Source organism: Podarcis muralis, chromosome 16 (assembly GCF_964188315.1).
Source record: "Podarcis muralis chromosome 16, rPodMur119.hap1.1, whole genome shotgun sequence".
Taxonomy (NCBI): domain Eukaryota; kingdom Metazoa; phylum Chordata; class Lepidosauria; order Squamata; family Lacertidae; genus Podarcis; species Podarcis muralis.
In genome coordinates this window covers 14025378-14044654 of record NC_135670.1, presented here as the reverse complement: position 1 = coordinate 14044654, position 19277 = coordinate 14025378, and the positions used below count along the sequence as shown (strand labels likewise).

The window sequence follows — 19277 nt, the reverse complement described above, 5'->3', positions numbered from 1 at the left end:
CTGAAGCAGTTTGAAGCGATGGCTGCGTACACATCATACATTTAAAGAATTCTGGAAACGTTACGTTTATTGCGGGAATTGCAACTATAGTTCCCAGGATTTGGGGTTGCTGGTGAGCTGTGGTGTAAGTATATGCCATATAAGGAGCCACAATCACTTTACCTTGTAAGGGGTTTTCAAAGCTGAGTCTTTGCAATACAAACTAAGTGTGTTTAAAATCCATTTCCACTACCCTGGCGCTCTTCCTGAGGAACTGTAGGAACTACAGCTCTGTGAAAAGATAGGGGTGTCCAAACCTTGGAGTTGCAAGATTTTCCTGGGAGACAGAAAGTGTGGGAATGAAAGCAGTGTTGACATGGTCTTATCTGTGTAGTTGAGGGAAACCACCAGAACCAAGTGTGGCAGCAGGATCCTTTGACTTGATGGAGCACATTCTCAAAAGTCCCTTTGGTGAGGAGTGAGCCCACAAAAACTTGCTTTAAAAAAAATATTGCAGAGATAGACCAAGATCGAAAGCAAAGCTCCACTTGAATGGTAATACTGTAAAAGAAAAGGCTGAATGCAAGGAAAGCACAGATCTGCACGTTGGTGGGGCTGAGTTAGCAACAGCATCCAATCTGAAAATGAGAGGCCTGCAGAAAAAGGACTCCTTAGCCCCCCCCACCCCAAAAAAATCCAATACAGAGTTCGAAGTGCAGGCTGTTTGTTTTTTTTTTACTTCCATGTCACCACCAGTCACAAGCTCCCATCTCATTCTTCATCAGCCACAGGAGCATGGATCTACAAGGGAACAAAAAGGATCCTTTAGAGGAGGGATGGGGAACCAGCAGCCTCCCAGCAGAAGTTATTGGGCTACAACTCCCATCTCCATCCCTGACCACTGGTTGAGGTTGATGGGAGTCAGAGTGTCTCAGCAGCTGAAGGGCTATCGTTTCCCCACCTGCTACAGCCACATTCCTGTCCACAAGATGCACGTAAGAGTCGGTCTGACCAGACACCGTCCCTAACAACGTAGAAGAGACGGTGTTTCTAGTCGGAGAGGAGGAACTGCAGAATTAAGCCACTCTCAGAGAGGAGTCAAGGCAAGAAAGCTGCTAGGCTGAGCAAGGCGGCATCAGTGTCAAACTCTACCAATGCAGCCCTGCACTTATTCAGCTTCACCCTATTTGATTTTGGTGCTGTGCATGTTTCCTGCCTTTGCCGCCCCCTGACACAGATTATGGGTGGGGAGGGAACAGCACCAAAACCCTCGCCTCCCAAAATGCACAATAAGGCCAATGTTTACTGGAGCGTCTGTTTCTCCAGAAGCATGTTTTTAAAGTATTTGCCCTATGGAATCAGAGCTGGAGGGGACCCTGGAGATCAAGGCTAGGGAACCTGTGGCCCTTTAGGTGCTGTTGGACTACCACTCCCATCATCCTTGACCATTGGCCAGGCTGCCAGGGGCTGATAGTGAGTCCAACAGCACTGGAGGGCTAAGTGCTCCCCAACCCTGCTCTTAATTGCCACAGGAAATCCAGAAATCTAGAACGGGTTCCCAAACTAGTCCGCAAACTTTCAGGTGCTCTCCAGTGTGTCTGCATTAAATTTACTGATTTTTGATTGCATTTTAAAATTTATTTTACGGTACTACAATCTGAATTCTATGGGGCACAATAAAATACAACATAAGAAAGAAAAGCAATACAAACACAAGAGCCATACAGCATCTGCAGATACTACATGAAGACTGTTAGATTCCCAGCTCTCACATCTTCACCCTAACCATACCCAGCTCCTTTCCGTGACTTACAGGAATAATACCAAAATTTACAGAAAGGGCCTGAAGGTATGCTTCCAAGTGGACCCTCCCACCCTGAGCTTCCCTGCCCCTTTATAGATAAGATACACACCCCTTCAGCAATCTTTGGCCATTGTAAGGACATGAGGATCTCATCACTGCTGTTGGGGGCCCGCTCCAGGTTCCAGACAGTGAGTGACTCAAAGGTAGACTTCACCCGCACCTGCCGCTCCTGTAGGAAAGAAGGGACAGTCAAGGGGGATCCGGGGATCAACCCTCCCCTCTCCAGGCTCCACCCACCCAACAACTCACCTGCAAAGCTGCATCATCTTCCTCCAGGACCAGCCCCATGTAGCCCTCAGGTACGAGGACTTCCTTCCCTTTTAGGCTCCGCCCACGGAAGGATACGAATGCCTCTGCTGGGCAATGCAGGGTGACCGAGGACAAAAACAAACAAACATAGATTCTCAGTCTGGGCTTTCCAGGCAGAGAGGGGGCTCCCCACCTGCTCTCCAGTCCCTTTAAACTGGAAATCCCTCCTAGAACCACCTGCATGCAAAACTCATGTGTTCTTGCTCCTAATAATAATAATAATAATAATAATAATAATAATACAGTGGTGCCTCGCAAGACGAAATTAATTCGTTCCGCGAGTTTTGTCGTCTTGCGATTTTTTTCGTCTTGCAAAGCCCAGTGTCGGAAAAGTTTTGGAAAAGCTTCAAAAATCACCAAAGTCTTCAAAAACCTCAAAAAAGGCTACCACACCGCGTGCTATGAGTTGCTCCTCGAAGTCAAGTCGCAACTGTATTAACGGTGTTAAGAAAAAGGAAACAAACTTGCAAGACGTTTCCGTCTTGCGAAGCAAGCCCATAGGGAAAATCGTCTTGCGAAGCAGCTCAAAAAACCCTTTCATCTTGCGAGTTTTCCGTCTTGCGAGGCATTCGTCTTGCGAGGTACCACTGTAATTTATTTATACCCCACCCATCTGGCTGGGTTTCCCCAGCCACTCTGTTCTAACATAGTCAATATTGTTGTTTTATCACAATATATTGTGAAACTAGGGAAGGAAAGAGAGAGGGAAATGAGCAAATTTCTGACAGGCTTCTAGAGCGACGGTCAGTTTATTCTTTTAGCATATTATTTTATCGTTAATATAATGGGTGTGGGGGAGAGGGCCCGGTGTCAGCAGCTGTGATCGAGGAATGTTTTGGGTCACAAAACTCTTATGCCACAAAGGCTACTCCAAATCGCAGCACCTGCTGCCAGTAAGGGAAGGCTTGCTTCCATGATAGGTTGAGGGACTTGGAGCTGATCAGCCCCAGAAGACCTCATGAAGACTGGCAGCTATGGCAGCCAGCAAAGGCTTGGGGTTGAATTGAGATCCTCGTTCAGCTCGGGGAACAAGACCAAGGAAGGTCTAGCCTTGAAGGCAGGAAACGCCAGCTGAGCAATTCTGTTACTTATAGGAGGCATTTCTATGGTGTCGTTTTTCTTGTGATAATTTTTATTTTGGTAAAAAAACAACAACCCAAGCCTTCTAAATAAATAAATACGTTATTACTGGATTCCATACACACTCTTCCAGGGTGTGTAATACAACAACATTAAATACCTAAGCAGCGCAGAAGGGCCAGAGCTCAGGGGTCGGAGCTCGTGCTTTGCATGCAGAAGGTTGTAGGTTCAATCCCTGGCATCTCTAGGGTAGGAACATCCTGGCTCAGGTGCTGGAGAATCACTGCCAGCCAGTGTAGACAACATTGACCTAGATGGGCTAAGGGGTCTTTTCTGGTAGAAAGCACCTTTGTTTGTTCTAGATGAACAAGGGATTCAGGGCTTCTGCACCTTTCATAGCTGTCCAGAAGAGGGAATTTAGGCAGATATTGTTCAATCAAAGGTGCAGGAACCCAGTCCTCTTCTCCCGCCCCCCCCCCCAATTGTCCACCCTCTCCCATGCCCTCCCTGGAGGTCCATTACTGCACTCGGAAGTCTGAGCCTGCCAAGGTAACACCCCTTGCATCGTCTCCCCTGCCCGGTTTACTTCAAGCAGCACCAGCCCCTCGCAGCGCAATCCACTCCAGGGTGGAGACTACACAAAGTTTCTTTAAAGCACACTCTTTTCCCCTCGGAGAATTATGGGCACTGTAGTTTGTTAAGGGATGCTGGGAATGATAACTTTGTGAGGGCTAAAACTACACTGCCCAGAATTCTTTTTTATTTTATTTTTTTGGGTGGTGGGGTGGGAAAACGTGCTTTAAGCAGATATGGTGTGTCCGCAGACCAGGCCTACTTCGAGATACAAGACTGTACTGAGTTCGACGGGGCCCCGAGTTCGGATTCTGCGCCATTTCTCTCCCCCCATTGCAGAGCAAATCCTACCCCCTTCCCCAAGTCCACACGGACAGATAAAAGTCCCTCTCGATCCAATGGGGCCTTAGTGCCCCATAACCGGCTGCCCAAGGGGTCTGCATCTCACTCTCCTCCTGCTTCGCTCACCGTCCGGTTCTCCGGGCCGTCGAATGGCCGGCGCGAAGTACCGCCGCACAGCAGCGGCGCCGTCGTGCCGGACCGCGCAGGGGAGCAAGTGCAGCCGTTCCCGGGGCGCCCCGGGCAAAGAAGGCAGCGCCAGCCGCGCCGGGCCCCGCTCCTCGCCAGCCATGAGCAGCACAGCCGTCCGCCCTTCCTTCCTTCCTTCCCGCGGAGCAGCCGCCCTCCTGCGCCCCGCCCAGGCGCATCCACTCCCGGGTCGCGCCCAGCCCAGCGCCGCCTCCTGCGCCCTCCAGCGCGCGTTGGACTCTCCTCCGCAAGCCCCGTCCGCCTTCAGCGGGTCCTGGAGGGCACGTCCGACTCGAAAAGGGAGTTCGTTCCCCAGGAAAGGGTTGCCAGTTTCGGCCTTTCATTTTACACCCCTCTACCAATCTTCAATTCGGTTCTCCCACATTTCTGCAGCATTATTTTTTTGGGGCATTTTTTCTCTTTTTTTAAAAAAACATCCTCGTGCAAATCATAGAATCGTAGAGTTGAAAGGGACCAACTAGTTCAATGCCCCAATCTTTCAGCATCTTAAAAGGTAGCTTCTTCTAAGAAACGCATTTAAGTATATAGTTTGGACGGACGCCCACGTGCTTGCAAGCACTTTCTAATAATATAGTTCATTTTCGCATGTTGTTTTCACGGGTTTGTCCTGCAAAAGCCATTTCCCCACTTGGCTCTGCCCCAGGCTGAGAGGGTGGGAGAGACATCATTGTGAGCCACAGGGGTTGGGGTTGGGTGTGGGACACTGAGTTCCTTCTCTCTTTCCTTCTCTGGGGGTGGAAGCCCCCCCATCCAGACAGCTATCTCAGCCCCTGCTGCCTAGACCATCCCCAGAAGAATGGGAAGGGGGTGTTTGCAGGGGGAAAGGAGGTGTGTGTGTGTGTGTGTGTGTGTGTCTTGGACTGGAGGGTATTTTTTCAGAGGAGAGTGAATCTTTACTTTTCAAGGGTGGGGACTGTGTGCCAATAAATCTCCCCCCCCCCCACCTCCTGTGCTTAGTTTGCAAGAGGTGTTGGGGCTGAAATTTCAGAAGCCCTCTGTCTGGCCTGGCTGCGATGATGACCCAGCTGCAAAGGAAGAGCCCCCTCTGTTCATGCTTGTCTTCCCCAAGCAATTTGCAAAGAAAATGCCCATGTCTTCCTGGTATTGCATCTAGGTTCAAGAGCTGAGCTCTGGGAACTCAGGGAAGGCTATCGGACCTCACTCACCCAACCTGGCAAGATGCTACCATATTTAATAGCGGCACAAAGCAGCAGGGAAAAAAAATAACAGGTTTTACTTTCCCCAAAGTGTGGAGCTGAATTGACTGGAGAGGGAGGGCAGCTTCTCCTCTTGAATTTCTGCCTGTCCTGCAGGTGTTAAAGGGGGTGGGGGAGAGAGAAAGGTGGCAATTGTAGAGGCCTGGTAGACTCTTATTTCTGTAAATAGTCTTTAAATTTCTTCCAATCTTCTTCCACCGACTCTTCTCCCTGGTCTCGGATTCTGCCGGTCATCTGTGCCAGTTCCATATAGCCATCACCTTCATCTGCCATTCTTCCAGCGTGGGTAGATCTTGTGTCTTCCAATACTTTGCAATAAGTACGGTATTCTCGCTGCTGTTGTGGCATACATAAAGAAAGTTCTATCCTTCTTTGGCACCAGTTGGCCGACAATGCCCAGGAGAAAGGTTTCTTAAGGGGAGCTTGTCATAGCAGGAGGGGAAGACACCCTCCTGATGTATCTCTGCCTCTTGGCCTCCCTCCTCTCCTGCTTCAGCTTCTGCCTCTGATTCTAGTCTTCTCTCTGCCACAGACTCTCCCTGCTCACTAAAACCTGGTGCCTCTTCAGCTTCCGACCCCTCCCCCCCTTCTCCCTCTGACCACTCATTGCCACCCCACCCCACCCCCCCGGGCTCTGAGCCTCCTTCCCTTGGAGGTTCCTTAGCTGATTCCTGCCGCCATTCCTCTGCATCCAACCAGTCCATGACAATACGCAACATCCAGGACTGTTGCTTTGCTGTCCTGCTAGTTGGCTTTCCAAGGGCACCTGACTGGGGATGGTCTATATTGGCCTTTGGCCTCTCCCTAGGTTCTTACAAGGGGAGACTGCTGGGAGGGCCTCTGCTTTTGCGGGTCAGGCTTGTGAGTGCAGCAGATCCCGGTCAAGGAGGTGCTGCCTGCGTGGGCCCATGCAGCCAGGGGCCCTGCATTCTGCACCGTGGGTGGATATATAGAGGACTTCAACATGACAACCTGGGTTGGTATCTGACAGCAGGGATTTAAGAGGCAGGGATAGGGATTTGAACATCTCTAAATATATGCTTCTTTAGACACACTCTTTATTATCTCCCCCCACTCCATTGCTGCCAACAATCTTGGCTGAGCCTTTGCTGCATCACATGACGTACAGCAGGGGTCGGAAACCAGGGCTGTGGGCCAAATGCGACCAGGTCTCTCTCTCTCTCTCTCTCTCCCTCTCTCTCCCTTGGAATGCTCTCCAGCCCCCCCCCCCATTTTTGCTGCTGAATCCTTGAACTCTTGATAATGACTCTTGCCTGACCTGCATGGAGGAGAGAGGCTTGCGAGTGTCTGCAGAAATGAGAGGTTTCCTAAGAGGGTTTTTTGGGGGGACTTCTCCAAATTTTGGGGCTCTGTAAGCCTGCTGATCAGTGCCAGATTTATGTATAAGCTAAACAAGCTATAGCTTAGGGCCCCACTCTTTTGGGCCCCCCAAAAAAAATTTAAAGGAAAAACAATGATGTACATTTCCAAAATATAAGATAAAAAACAAATAAAATAAAGCCTACATACAGCAACAGTGTTTTGTGTTGTGTAGGCTCATATGATGTAAGTAATGAGCCCCACCTGCTAGCCTGCTCCCTAAGATATCACTGTTTTACTCATCTCTATACATAGGGTGCCTACATTCTTCATGGACTGGTTGCATGGCAACATGGGCAAATGGCTTTAGATACCTATTAGGTCCATAAATTACCATATAGCATATATTCAACACAAAAGACAGTGACAATTTGTTGTTGACAAAGGACAGCTGGGCATATAAAAGGCCCCATTACCTTCAGTAGCTTAGGGCCTCATCAAACCTAAATCCGGCCCTGCTGCTGCTATTTCCCCCTTGGATGTAAATGGTACCATTTTGGTGACAGAAGGGACTAAGTGTATATGAAGACTGGGGAACCTTTGGGATTTGACTGCAGATCCCATCAGCTTGGACTACCAACCATGCTAGCTGGGGGGAGATGTAGCTCAGCAATATCTGGAGGGCCCTGATGTAAGATGGCGCCCATTCAGCATTATTTCTTATTACAAGTAAGGTGAAGGTAAAGGGACCCCTGACAGTTAGGTCCAGTCGTGGCCGACTCTGGGGTTGCGGCGCTCATCTCGCTTTATTGGCCAAGGGAGCCAGCATACAGCTTCTGGGTCATGTGGCCAGCATGACTAAGCCACTTCTGGCGAACCAGAGCAGCGCACGGAAACGCCATTTACCTTCCCGCCAGAGGGGTACCTATTTATCTACTTGCACTTTGATGTGCTTTCAAACTGCTAGGTTGGCAGGAGCAGGGACCGAGCAACGGGAGCTCACCCTGTCGCAGGGATTCGAACTGCCGACCTTCTGATCGCCAAGCCCTAGGCCCACAGCTCCACCCGCATCCCAAGTAAGGAGTGGGTATTATTTCTTGGCATTCCATTCTGTACACATTTGTTATTCCAGAGTACATTCCTTCCTCTGTGACAGGAGAGGTGATCACAGCCACCCTTCTATTCCCCCAGAATGAATGACTAAACTGAGTCAGGAACCTTTTTCAGCCTGAGCTCCACATTCCCTTTTGGGCAAACATCCTAGCTGGTGGGTTGAACCAGAGGTTTTAAAAGTGGGCAGAGTAAGAGATGGGCATTTTACATTTTGTACTGCAGTTTCCACACAGGGTCACAAAGCTTCCCCACCTCTGAACTAAACAAATGTGATATAAATGACAATAAAGATATTTATTATTAATATTATAAACAAAGAAAGGAAAGGAAAGGAAAGAAGATTTTAATAACCAAAACAGATGGAACAGAGATGCAGAGGGAGAGGAGGGAATCATTCCAGTAAGAGGGAAAGAAAGCAAAGAAAGAGGGAAGGAAGAAGGAAAGAACAGAAAGAGAGAGAGAGAGAAATCCTTCCACACTTCTAGCCAGACCTGGAATAGTGCAAAGCCAAGTAATCGACTGAAAGGCCAGCAAAACCCAGACTGGAAGGCAAAGTTTCTTGCAAACTCTTGCAGTGGATCCAGACTTGAAAGCTGACCAGGCAGCAGTAGGAAGAAAACACAAGCAAATGCTATTAAAAGCTTGCTGGGCCAGGTTGTTGTGAGGAGCTGGGGGTGGCTACTGCAACTTCAGAGCATAGAAGACCCCCCAGTGCTGGTCCCCATCCGCACAGTGCTGAGGGACAAGTTATAGATATCTTTCCCAGTTCTTTCTGCCAAAGTTGCATTCCTTTATGTTCTCTTCATTTGGACAAGTCTTCTTGCCTCTAATAGCTTCTTTGACTCTGCTTCTTAACCATGCCACTGTCCTTTTTGTGGGATGTAAAACACAGGAGCAGTCAATGACAACATTCCTAGAGTGTACATGTTAGAACATGGGGAGGGATGTCTGTCCAGCAAGCAGGTAAACTTCCTGAAACAGACTTCCTCCGCATGTGACCAGAGGTGGGTGTGGCCTCACCTGTGCAGGTAAATGATAAAAGCACAGGGCAGGCAGCCATCTCTCTCTCTCGCATCTTCATCTTCTGAAGGAGCAACATGCCCATAGGACTATCTTGCCATAAGACAGATTCTGAATGTATTTTACCTTTTGAAGCTGTCTGCCTTCTGGGATCATATTGTGAACAGAACGTGAGTAAACTCTTTTATACTTTTATAAAGACTGTGTCGTGTCTTGTATTTTAAGAGGGAACAAAAGGGGAAATTACCCGAGTAATTATTATAGAGGTTCTAGCGAACCTGTGCAGTCGTTACTGTTGCGAACTTAAAAAGGGGAATGTTATAAACTCTGCTGATATTTTGGGAACTTTGATGCAAACTTAAAAAGGGGAATGTTATAAACTCTGCTGATATTTTGGGGACTTGTTAGCACAAGTTGGATATGGATATAATCTCACAATATATCCTCTCCTAGAATCATAGAGTTGGAAGAGACCACAAGGGCCATCGAGTCCAACCCCCTGCCAAGCAGGGTTTTGGAAAGTGTACCAGGGAATGAACCAGACAGCTCTGCATACAAAGCAGGCACTCTACCACTGAACTACGGCCTGTCTCCAAATATTAGTGCATGAAAGTTGCCATCATTTGTCTATCCAGCTCCGTTTCACTTACTGGTTGTTTTTTTTTAAAAAAAATCAATACTCTACAACATGCAAAGCAGCATAGAATTATAGAATTGTAGTTGGAAGGTTTCCCCCTTGGGTCATCTAGTTCATGGGTAGGCAAACTAAGGCCGGGGGCTGGATCCGGCCCAATCACCTTCTAAATCCAGCCCATGGATGGTCCGGGAATCAGTGTGTTTTTACATGAGTAAAATGTGTCCTTTTATTTAAAATGCATCTCTGGGTTATTTGTGGGGCACAGGAATTCGTTCATTGTTTTTCCCCCAAAATATAGTCCGGCCCCCCACAAGGTCTGAGGGACAGTGGACTGGCCCCCTGCTGAAAAAGTTTGCTGACCCCTGATCTAGTTCAACCCCCTGCAATACAAGAATCTCAACTAAAGCAGCCATCCCAGTCCCTCCAAGTATCATTATTTAGAGAAGGCGTTTCGGTTTCTGATTTGAACCCGGAATGTCCTGCTTTTCCTTAGGATGTCCCTATCTTCATCGGAGAAATGTTGGAGGCTACGGCATCCACAGACCCTTTGAACAGCAAGGTCTAGGATGGAGAGCTCACCCTGTCCCAGCCCACAGCCCTCCAGGTTCAGCCCTCTCCCCAACACTGGGACCCATCAGCTCTCAGACAGTTCAGGCAGGTGGCATGAGCCATGAGTTTCAGAGATGTTCTGCCGTTTCCAAATACTGTGTGACTGTGGCAGCACGGCACTGATTTATTGATCAGATGGAGAGCTGCTGCCCCCTGCTGATGGGTTTATAGGACTTCAACGTGACAACCTGGGTTGGTTCTGGTAACAGCATGGTTTTGCAGGGATGGGAGGAAAATGACTTGCTTGCCTGGATAGAGGAGACACAGAGGTTTGAGAGTGTCTGCAGAAATAAGACATTTCCTAAGAGATTTTTTGGGACTTCTCCAAACTTTGAGGCTCTGTAATCCTGCCAACCCTCTTGGGGTTGGTGACAGGAGAAGGAGTTTTGTCATTGGTGTATACAAGGAATGAGGAATTTCTGGTACTCCAATGATGGGGATCCATTTTCACCTTCCCCTGGTGATGGGAGAGTTGATCTGGGTGGCAGCAATTTGCTGCCACTGTTTTTATTTTCCCAGAATGTTGTGGGACATCAGAAAATAAACAAATAACTAAACTGGGAGCCTGAGGGCCACATTGCCTTTTAGGAAAATGCCGTGGGACCGCTTGGAGATTGAGGCCTGAGGTAAAAATGGTTGGAGCGAGAGATAAGCAGTTTACATTTTGTATACCGCAAGGCAGTTTCTACACATACTCACAGAGGTTCCCCACAAATGTGGTATAAACAAGGAAATAAAGAAAATGTAGTAAGTTTTTAATAACCGAAACAGATGGAACAGAGATGTGGAGGGAGAGGAGGGGATCATTCCAGTAAGAGGGAAAGAAAGGAAAGAAGGAGGGAAGAAGAAAAGAAACAGAGAGAGAGAGAGAGAGAGAGAGAGAGAGAGAGAGAGAGAGAGAGAGAAATCCTTCCACACTTGCAGCCAGACCTGGAATAGTGCAAAGCCAAGTAATCTGACTGAAAGGCCAGCAAAAATCCAGATTGGAAGGCGAAGTTTCTTACAAACTCTTGCAGTGGATCCAGACTTGAAACCTGACCAGGCAGCAGTAGGAAGAAAACACAAGTAAATGCTATGAAAAGCTTGCTGGGCCAGAAAGCTCCTGGAGCTGGACAGGAGTTCACCGCCCCAGGCTGGTGGGGGTGGGGCAGCAGCTACTGCGGCTTCAGAGCATAGAAGACCCCCCAGCGCTGGTCCCCATCCGCACAGCGCTGCAGCTTCTCCCTCCATCCAGAGGCCAAGGACTCAAACTCGCTCTCTGAGAATTCCTAGGCAGAGAAGAAAGAGAAGAGTCACTCACAATGAAATTTATTGTTTTGTTCTCTGTCTAGGGAGGGGACAGATCTGTCAATTGAGGTTTCTTCCAGTTTCTCGTTTTTCCAAGTATAAGTTCAGTAGTTTCCACCTGCACATCAGTTTGGGGACTTATTTTTAAAGTCCTCGTGAAAATCCATCAGCATTTCAGTACATATTTCTCCCAACATACACATTTTCTTAAGTATTTTTGCCTAATGCATGCATTTTTGCAAAGCGTCTTTCCCCATATATTTATATTTCCCCTCAAAATGCATTTTTTATGCTTCCTTTCACCAAGGTGTGCTTTTTTTATGCACACCTTACCTTCATTTTTGCATTTTTGTACATGTTGCTTGGTTAGAAACTGCTTTGCAAAATCCAGAGAAGTGCAAATTTCCAAGAATAGCTGTTTCAGTTCACATATTGTTCCAGTTAGTGCAAATTAGGTAGGTTCGTCTTTAAATTCAAACTGAATCATGTTGTCCCCACCCCACCCCCATCACCGTATGGTTTGTTTTTATTTACCGTATTTTTCGCTCTATAAGACGCACCAGACCATAAGACGCACCTAGTTTTTGGGGAAGGAAAATAAGGGAAAAAAAATCTGAATCCCAGAAGCCAGAACAGCAAGAGGGATCACTGCGCAGCGAAAGCAGCGATCCCTTTTGCTGTTCCTGACTTCTGGGATAGCTGCGCAGCCTGCATTCGCTCCATAAGACGCACACACATTTCCCCTTACTTTTTAGGAGAGAAAAAGTGAGTCTTGTAGAGCAAAAAATACGGTACACTGCTCAGAAATGCTATGATTATGCACAATATAAATGCTGTAAATAAACAGAGAACAAGAAGGAATTGTAAATGTCCTCATGGTGCAGTAGAAATATTTATACTGCCCGCTCTCCGCTCCCTTGGAAGTTTTGCCTAATGTTTGTCTGAAATCTGCTTGCCTGGAGCTCCCACCTGCCGCTTGGTGTTTTTTTTTTGGGGGGGGGGGAGGATTATTACAATTAATTACACCTATTTGTTGCTCATAAAAGGTCTTGAAGCAACTTACAACTGTAAAAAAAAGAGAGAGAGACAAGTTCTAAAGCTTAAAACATCATATTCTAAAAGGGCTTGTCCTGCATTTTGATAAAAAGGACAAATCCTGCCTCGCCTCCGCCAAAGATGAACACCACAGCATTATTTACTTTGAGTGGCCATAATGCCACATGATAAAAAGGACAGATTGTACCCCAGCCTAGGTCACTGGTTCTACTTCAGCCCTTTTCAACTGCTTGCCCAGTCCTCCGAAATGCCCTTGCTCTCTCCCAATATTTGTTTTCGTGGTGCTGTCATTGGTCAGGGCCAGCCCACCCATGAGACAGACTGAAGCAGCTGCCTCGCGCGGCGGAATCCCAAGGCGATTCTCTGCTCCTGCCACCAGAGAAGTGAGAAGCAGCAGAGGCAGCTTCCGGCGACATCTTACCACTGCTTCTGCTCGCTTTTCCCCTGTCACCGGAGAAGTGACTCTGGCTTCCAGGTTTCGGCAAGATCTCCCCGGAAGCTGGAAGCCAAAGCTGTGTGACCCTGGTAAGCGAGGCTTTGGCAGAGGGGTGACGAAACAGGACAGGCTGTTCCTGCCTGTGGTCCAAGTCTGTCAGTTTTCAACAGAGGTGTGTGTGTGTGTGTGTGTGTGTGTGTGTGTGTGTGTGTAGCCACACAGGGAGAGAGACAAGCTCAGCTCTAGGCTGCTTCATCTCCAATCTGCCGACCCACCTGGACAAATTGCTGCTGACTTCTTTCCAGCTCTTGCAGCTCTTGAGTCAAGGCTGACAGCATCCGCTCTGTATAGTCCAACGCCTGGACCTGCCTGAATCCAGCCTCCTGCAGCACCTGGAAGGTGTTGGCAATGAGGATGAGAGGTGAGGGACCTTTCTGAATTCAGCTCTGCCAGAATCAATGGCTCCCACCCGTACCCCACCTGGCCTTTCGGGAGCCTGTTTATACGATCACATTCCCTACAGCAGTGGTTTTCAACCAGTGTGCTGTGGCCCCCTAGGGCATAGCTGTCAACTTTTCCCTTTTTAAAAGGGAAATTCCCTTATTCTGAATAGGATTCCTCACAAGAAAAGGGAAAAGTTGACAGCTATGCCTTAGGGTGCCTTGAATGGTGCTCAGGGGTGCCTTGGGCAACACTGGCCTCTGTCCCTCCTTCTTTCCCTCCCTCCCTCTGATGCCCTCTGGGTTTGCACAGCTGTTTGTTTAAGCAGCCCTGGCTACAAGCTCCCCAGGCGAATGGTGCCTCTGGGGCTGTCCAAGGGATGCTGGTTGCCAGGAGCTGAGGTGGCCTCGGAGTAAGCAAGCAAGCAGGTGAGGGAGCCCAGCCAGCCAGCCCCCCAGCCCGTGCTGTTGGGAATGGACAGACAAGTCCCAGGCCCCTGTGGGGCAGTGTGAGGAGACACCTCTCTTTGGGGTGGGGGCGGGGAGCAGCTCAGAGACCAGGAGTGGCAGCAGCGGCTGGCTGGAGGACTCTCAAGGAGAGGGGAGAGGAAATGAGGCAGAGGGAACCCTAAACACAAGGGAGGGTGTTCGAAAAAGGGTGAGAGGCTGTGGGCTCTGCAGGCAAGAGGTGACATAACTGGGCTCCTGAGCCCCACAGGGGTGCCCCAGAAAGAATGCAGTGGGTCGAGGGAGCCTTGGACTCAAAAAGGTTGAAAACCCCTGCCCTAGATTGAAAGCAGCACATTAAGGATGATCATGAACGATTCTGGATTGAGAAAAGCTATGTTTTGGGGCTACAAATAGGGTACGCAGCACCCTAAATAAAACACCTGCTATGGCCTTCTTACTTGCCTGCCTTCTTTCACAAACACACACACACACACCCATACCTGGCCATATTCCCAGGGCGTGAGAAGGCTGTAGCCCCTCCGTCTGACGTACTCCGTGAAAGCTTTCGACCAGGGGCGAGGCCCACAGCAATAATCAGAGATGAGAAGCTGCCCGCCTGGCTTCAGCCACGACTAGAGAGGAGACAGAGAGATGGCTGGGTAAGATTTGAGGGCGGTGGGCGCTGGTGGGACAGGATCCAGAATGATGTTGTTGTTTAGTCATTTAGTCGTGTCTGACTCTTTGTGACCCCATGGACCAGAGCATGCCAGGCACTTCTGTCTTCCACTGCCTGCTGCAGTTTGATCAAAAGGATCCAGAATACCATCATTATAATTACAGTGGACACTCGGGTTGCAAACGTGATCCACGCGGGATGCACGTTCGCAACCCGCAGCATTCGCAACCTGTGTCTGCGCACACGCGGGTTGCGATTCGGCACTTCTGCGCATGTGCAGCTGCTGAAACTCGGAAGTAACCCGTTCTGGTACTTCTGGGTTTCGGCGGTCCGCAACCCGCAAAGACGCAACCTGAAGCGGCTGTAACCCGAGGTATGACTGCATACAATTATTAATTTGTTGTTGTTGTTGTTGTTGTTGTTGTTGTTGTTGTTGTTGTTGTTGTTGTTGTTGTTCACTCTTTATCCCTAGATCTCAGGGAGGTTCACAGCATGGTGTTATAGATTTGCAGGGAAGTGGGGACTCTTTAAACCCTAGAAGTTGCTAAATGGTAGGATTTTGATTGCTTGGAGTACTGAAGGGAAGACTGAAGGGAGGCCAGTGGAAAAATATAGACTAAGTTTTCTTTCCAAGCTAAGGTCTCACCTGGGAGAGAGGCATTAGCACAAAGGTGATGATGATGCATCTGAGGTGTGCCTGGAAAGCACAAGTCAGAGTGGTTTCCCCCTTGCCCTGTCCCTTGCCTGGGGAAAACCCACTCTTTAGTGCTAAATTGGAACAAACGTCGATCCGGGGAAAATATGGATTGCTGTTTGCTCCAACTGAACACTAAAGAGCAGTTCTTCCTGGGGGAAGCAGCTGGACAAGCGGAAGTGTGAATAAGCTCTCTGTTTTGTTTACACCAAAGGCTGCTTCCTGTTTGTGTGTGTTTCCTCACAGAACTCAGCAGGAAGGAAGATAGGGGCAAAACCAGAATGTGATTGGCTCTATCGCCACCTAATGTCAGCCTCCCTGCCTTCTGCCCTACCTGGGGTTGCCATATTTCAAAAAGCAAAATTCCTAACACCTGCAAAGTTGGTGGGATTTTTTTTTTTTTTAAGGAAGAACCAAAATTGTTGAGCTTTGGGAGCTGTTTCTGCTGCTTTTTCCATCGCGTTGCCATACATCCGGGTTTCCCCCCCTCACACCTGAAAACCAGGACAGGTCAGGGTTTCTCCTGACACATGGCAAGCCTGGCCCTACCAAACCCATTGGACACGAACCGCTTGTTAAGGGCATTGATGAAATAAAGTACTGCTGTTTCCCATGTACTCTGAGCGCTGCTTCATTTTAGGGCACTGGGGGAAAACACAGTTTTTGGATTCCGCCAGAGGGCTGCCCCCAAGGATGCGAGGCTGAATTGCTTGTATTTTTCTGCACGTTAAGAGGCAGGAGACTCACCAAGAACTTTGCAAAGAGAGCACTCTTGCCTGGCACATGCAGGACAGTGTCCCGGCTGTAGACGACATCAAAGGTGTTCTCTGGGAACGTCCTTCGCGTGGCATTGCCAATTTCAAACTGCACCTAGAAGCAGAGCCGGCACAAGAACGTTTCGGAGTGAAATCCAAACAGCAGCCTCTCCTACTAAGTAGCATTGCCGCTGATCCACCTAGGACAGGCATGTCTAAATTCAACCCTAAAAAAAGCTCAGCAACTCTGCTCAGCTCTCACTCATGTTCACTTCATCGAATCTGGCCCTCTTTGAAAAAAAGTTTGGACACCCCTGACCTAGGAAGTGTTTTCACCCAAGCTCCCATGAAATGAACAGGAGATCTGCCCTTTTAGATGGCTGACTTAGAGAGCTACACAACATACATTTTTAGCTCCCCTCCCCCCCGAATCCTGGGAATTGCTGTTTAGCCTTCACAGAGCTACAATTCCCAGCACCCTTAACAAACTACAGTTCACAGAATATTATTTTTGGGGGGAGGGGGATGGAGTGATGTACTTTTAAATGTATGGTGTGTACACAGCCTTCACTTGCTTAGCTGCTTCCAGATGGCCTGTTTATCCTGATATCTTTGCAGGGAGATTCAACAATATTGGCTATTGAATGAGCATTCATTTCTGTTCTGCTTTCGGGGAGGTTAAGTGATGGTTTCTTTGAAACTAGAATTATCCCACACTTCCCAGTGCTTTTTCCTGTAACTTTCCTTAATGCAAAAAGTCCAGTTTGGGGGAGGGGAAGCAGTTAGGGATGAAGGAATCTGTTAATTTCAGTTTGTCTCAGTTTCTCATTCTTCCAATTTTAAATTCAGTTCTCCGAATTTCCATAGCAATTTGTGATTTTTTAAAAACAATTTAAAGTCTTGATGAATTCCATATCAATTTATGGATATATATATATATATATATATATATATATATATGGAGGTTTTGGTGTCCTCGGGTGTCTTCCCGTGTAAAAGATGGGGTGTCTAGGCGACGTTTCGACGAGGTCTCACTCGTCATCTTCAGGCTGGTGCTTTCGGCTTCTTGTTACTGGAACAGAGCAGGATCTCAGTGTTTGAGTTCCTATAAATACTGTTGAGGAGGTGTGGTGTATAGCCTCCAATGTTCTGGGCAGAGAGGAAGTTCCCAGGCTAGTGTGCCTTTTCTTCTTTTGTTCCTTAATTACTTGAGGGATATCTTGAGTGATTTCTTGAGTGATATCCTGAGTACCACTTAGGTGGGTCATTAGGTGTGGATTAGTTGCTAAGGCCTTTGTGTCTTGACCTCTTGAACTTTGTGAAGAGTTTTTCTGAGAAGATGGCTGTACTGCACTTAGTTGTGCTCTGGCTTGGCTTCGTGTATAGGGGCGAGCTGTGGTTTTGTGGCCTGTGCCAGCCAGATCTGTGTAGGGATTGCAGGGGGGTGCAGCATCCGGAGGTGCCACCATGGTTTGGCTACTGGATGGTGTCTGTAATTTATCTGTGGAGAGGGTCTGGGTTTGGATCTGGTGTGGTTGATTGGTGATGGCGTTCTGTGTGCCTCTGGCTCTGGTGTCAGTTTTTGTGGGGAGGGCTAATTTCCAGATGTCTGGCAAGCGGGATGTGTCGTCACGCTTGTTCATGTTGTGAGGGTGTTTCTCTATCTCGATGGCTTCCATGATTATTCTCTTGTGGTGATGTTCCATGTTAAAGAGCAATTTGGAATCTGCAAAATTAATTTCGTGTCCTGTTTCTTTCATGTGTTGGAAAAGAGAGGAAGTTTTTTCTTCTTTTTTGACGGCATTCTTGTGTTCTGCAATACGTGCATTTATTCGTCTGTTTGTTTGTCCAATGTACGTGGCTGGGCAGACTTTGCAGGGTATTTCATAGACCCCTTGGTTTTCCAACTGGATTTTATCCTTGGGGTTTCTGAGGATATTGGCTATTTTTTGGTTGGTGCAAAAGGCTGTTTATACACGAAGCCAAGCCAGAGCACAACTAAGTGCAGTACAGCCATCTTCTCAGAAAAACTCTTCACAAAGTTCAAGAGGTCAAGACACAAAGGCCTTAGCAACTAATCCACACCTAATGACCCACCTAAGTGGTACTCAGGATATCACTCAAGAAATCACTCAAGATATCCCTCAAGTAATTAAGGAACAAAAGAAGAAAAGGCACACTAGCCTGGGAACTTCCTCTCTGCCCAGAACATTGGAGGCTATACACCACACCTCCTCAACAGTATTTATAGGAACTCAAACACTGAGATCCTGCTCTGTTCCAGTAACAAGAAGCCGAAAGCACCAGCCTGAAGATGACGAGTGAGACCTCGTCGAAACGTCGCCTAGACACCCCATCTTTTACACGGGAAGACACCCGAGGACACCAAAACCTGCATTCCTGTACCCGTGAAAATCTACGAAAGCATATATATATATATATATAGATGAATTACGTAGCAATTTGAGATTTTTTAAAAACATTTAAAAATCTTGATGAAAATTCATCAGTATTTTAGTGCAAATTTCTTCCTAATACACACATTTTTGCATTCAGTTTTGTACATATTTTTGCACGTAATTAATATAAAATATATTTGTTGCTTGAATGAATATGCACATTCTATGCACACTTGCATGCTTGTACACAGTTTTTGGTTGGAGAACTGCAACTCAAAACTCAGAGAAGTGAGCATTTGTGAAGGACAGCTGTATTCTTGTTTGAGTATCGATTCGAGAAGTGCAAGTTGGGTAGTTTCTCGTTTAAATGCAAACAAAAACGAATCTCTCCCCATCTCTTTGTTGCCCCCAAAGCACCAAATCAGCTTTAACTGCTTAACATGAATTTGCTGACATGAGATTGTGCCAGTTTGCTACAGTCTAGATGCCCCTTGAATTCCCTTTAATTAATTCGGAAGGGCTGTAGCTCAGTGATGGAACATCAGCAATGCGTGCAGAAGGTCCCAGGTTCAATCCTAGCATCTCCAGGTAGGGCTGGGAATGTCTACCCTACCTGAAACCCCAGAGAGCCCCCTATCAGTCAGGTGGACCTGAAACAGGTATAACTAGTACAATAGGGCAGCTTCCTTTGGTTCCCTCTCCCTTTCCCCTCATCATTACCAGGGATCCAGTCTCCTTTTGCGCTCGCTCCAAAGCCAACTCCACCATGTTGTGGGAAAGATCCATGCCCAGGACTTCCACGCCAAACTCCTTG

At 47.8% G+C, this 19277-nt stretch overlaps 2 protein-coding genes across 6 annotated transcripts in view; both read right to left on the bottom strand.

The window, feature by feature from the left end:
- Positions 1 to 49: 49 nt before the first annotated feature.
- On the bottom strand, positions 50 to 4506 carry RNASEH2C (ribonuclease H2 subunit C). Of its 2 annotated transcripts, none has more exons than XM_028709591.2 (4): positions 4274 to 4506; positions 2093 to 2199; positions 1893 to 2012; positions 50 to 780 (listed from the first exon to the last, which is right to left on the bottom strand). In XM_028709591.2, the coding sequence occupies exons 1-4, from the start codon at positions 4434 to 4436 to the stop codon at positions 751 to 753; spliced, it is 420 nt and encodes a 139-aa protein (XP_028565424.2). In that variant the 5' UTR covers positions 4437 to 4506; the 3' UTR covers positions 50 to 750. The 2 variants fall into 2 exon arrangements, with proteins under 2 accessions (XP_028565424.2, XP_077776928.1); XM_077920802.1 differs by having other exon boundaries at positions 2093 to 2196; positions 4274 to 4505.
- Positions 4507 to 11004: 6498 nt separating this feature from the next.
- Positions 11005 to 19277, bottom strand: part of RIN1 (Ras and Rab interactor 1) — a 33544-nt gene continuing 25271 nt past the window's right edge. For all 4 annotated transcript variants that reach the window (XM_077920368.1, XM_028710162.2, XM_028710163.2 and 1 more), the window contains 5 exons: positions 19184 to 19273; positions 16057 to 16179; positions 14440 to 14571; positions 13325 to 13441; positions 11005 to 11538 (listed from right to left, as the gene is read on the bottom strand). In XM_077920368.1, coding sequence (XP_077776494.1) covers positions 11425 to 11538; positions 13325 to 13441; positions 14440 to 14571; positions 16057 to 16179; positions 19184 to 19273 — 576 coding nt within the window. In that variant the 3' untranslated portion in view covers positions 11005 to 11424. The remainder of the gene's footprint in view (positions 11539 to 13324; positions 13442 to 14439; positions 14572 to 16056; positions 16180 to 19183; positions 19274 to 19277) is intronic.

Coding starts and splice junctions, on each gene's coding strand:
- RNASEH2C (XM_028709591.2), bottom strand. CDS start 4,436: ATGGCTGGCGAGGAGCGGGGCCCGGCGCGGCTGGCGCTGCCTTCTTTG. Junction 2,200..4,273: donor ACGGCCCGGAGAACCGGACG/GTGAGCGAAGCA, acceptor TGCATTGCCCAG/CAGAGGCATTCGTATCCTTC. Junction 2,013..2,092: donor AAGATGATGCAGCTTTGCAG/GTGAGTTGTTGG, acceptor TCTTTCCTACAG/GAGCGGCAGGTGCGGGTGAA.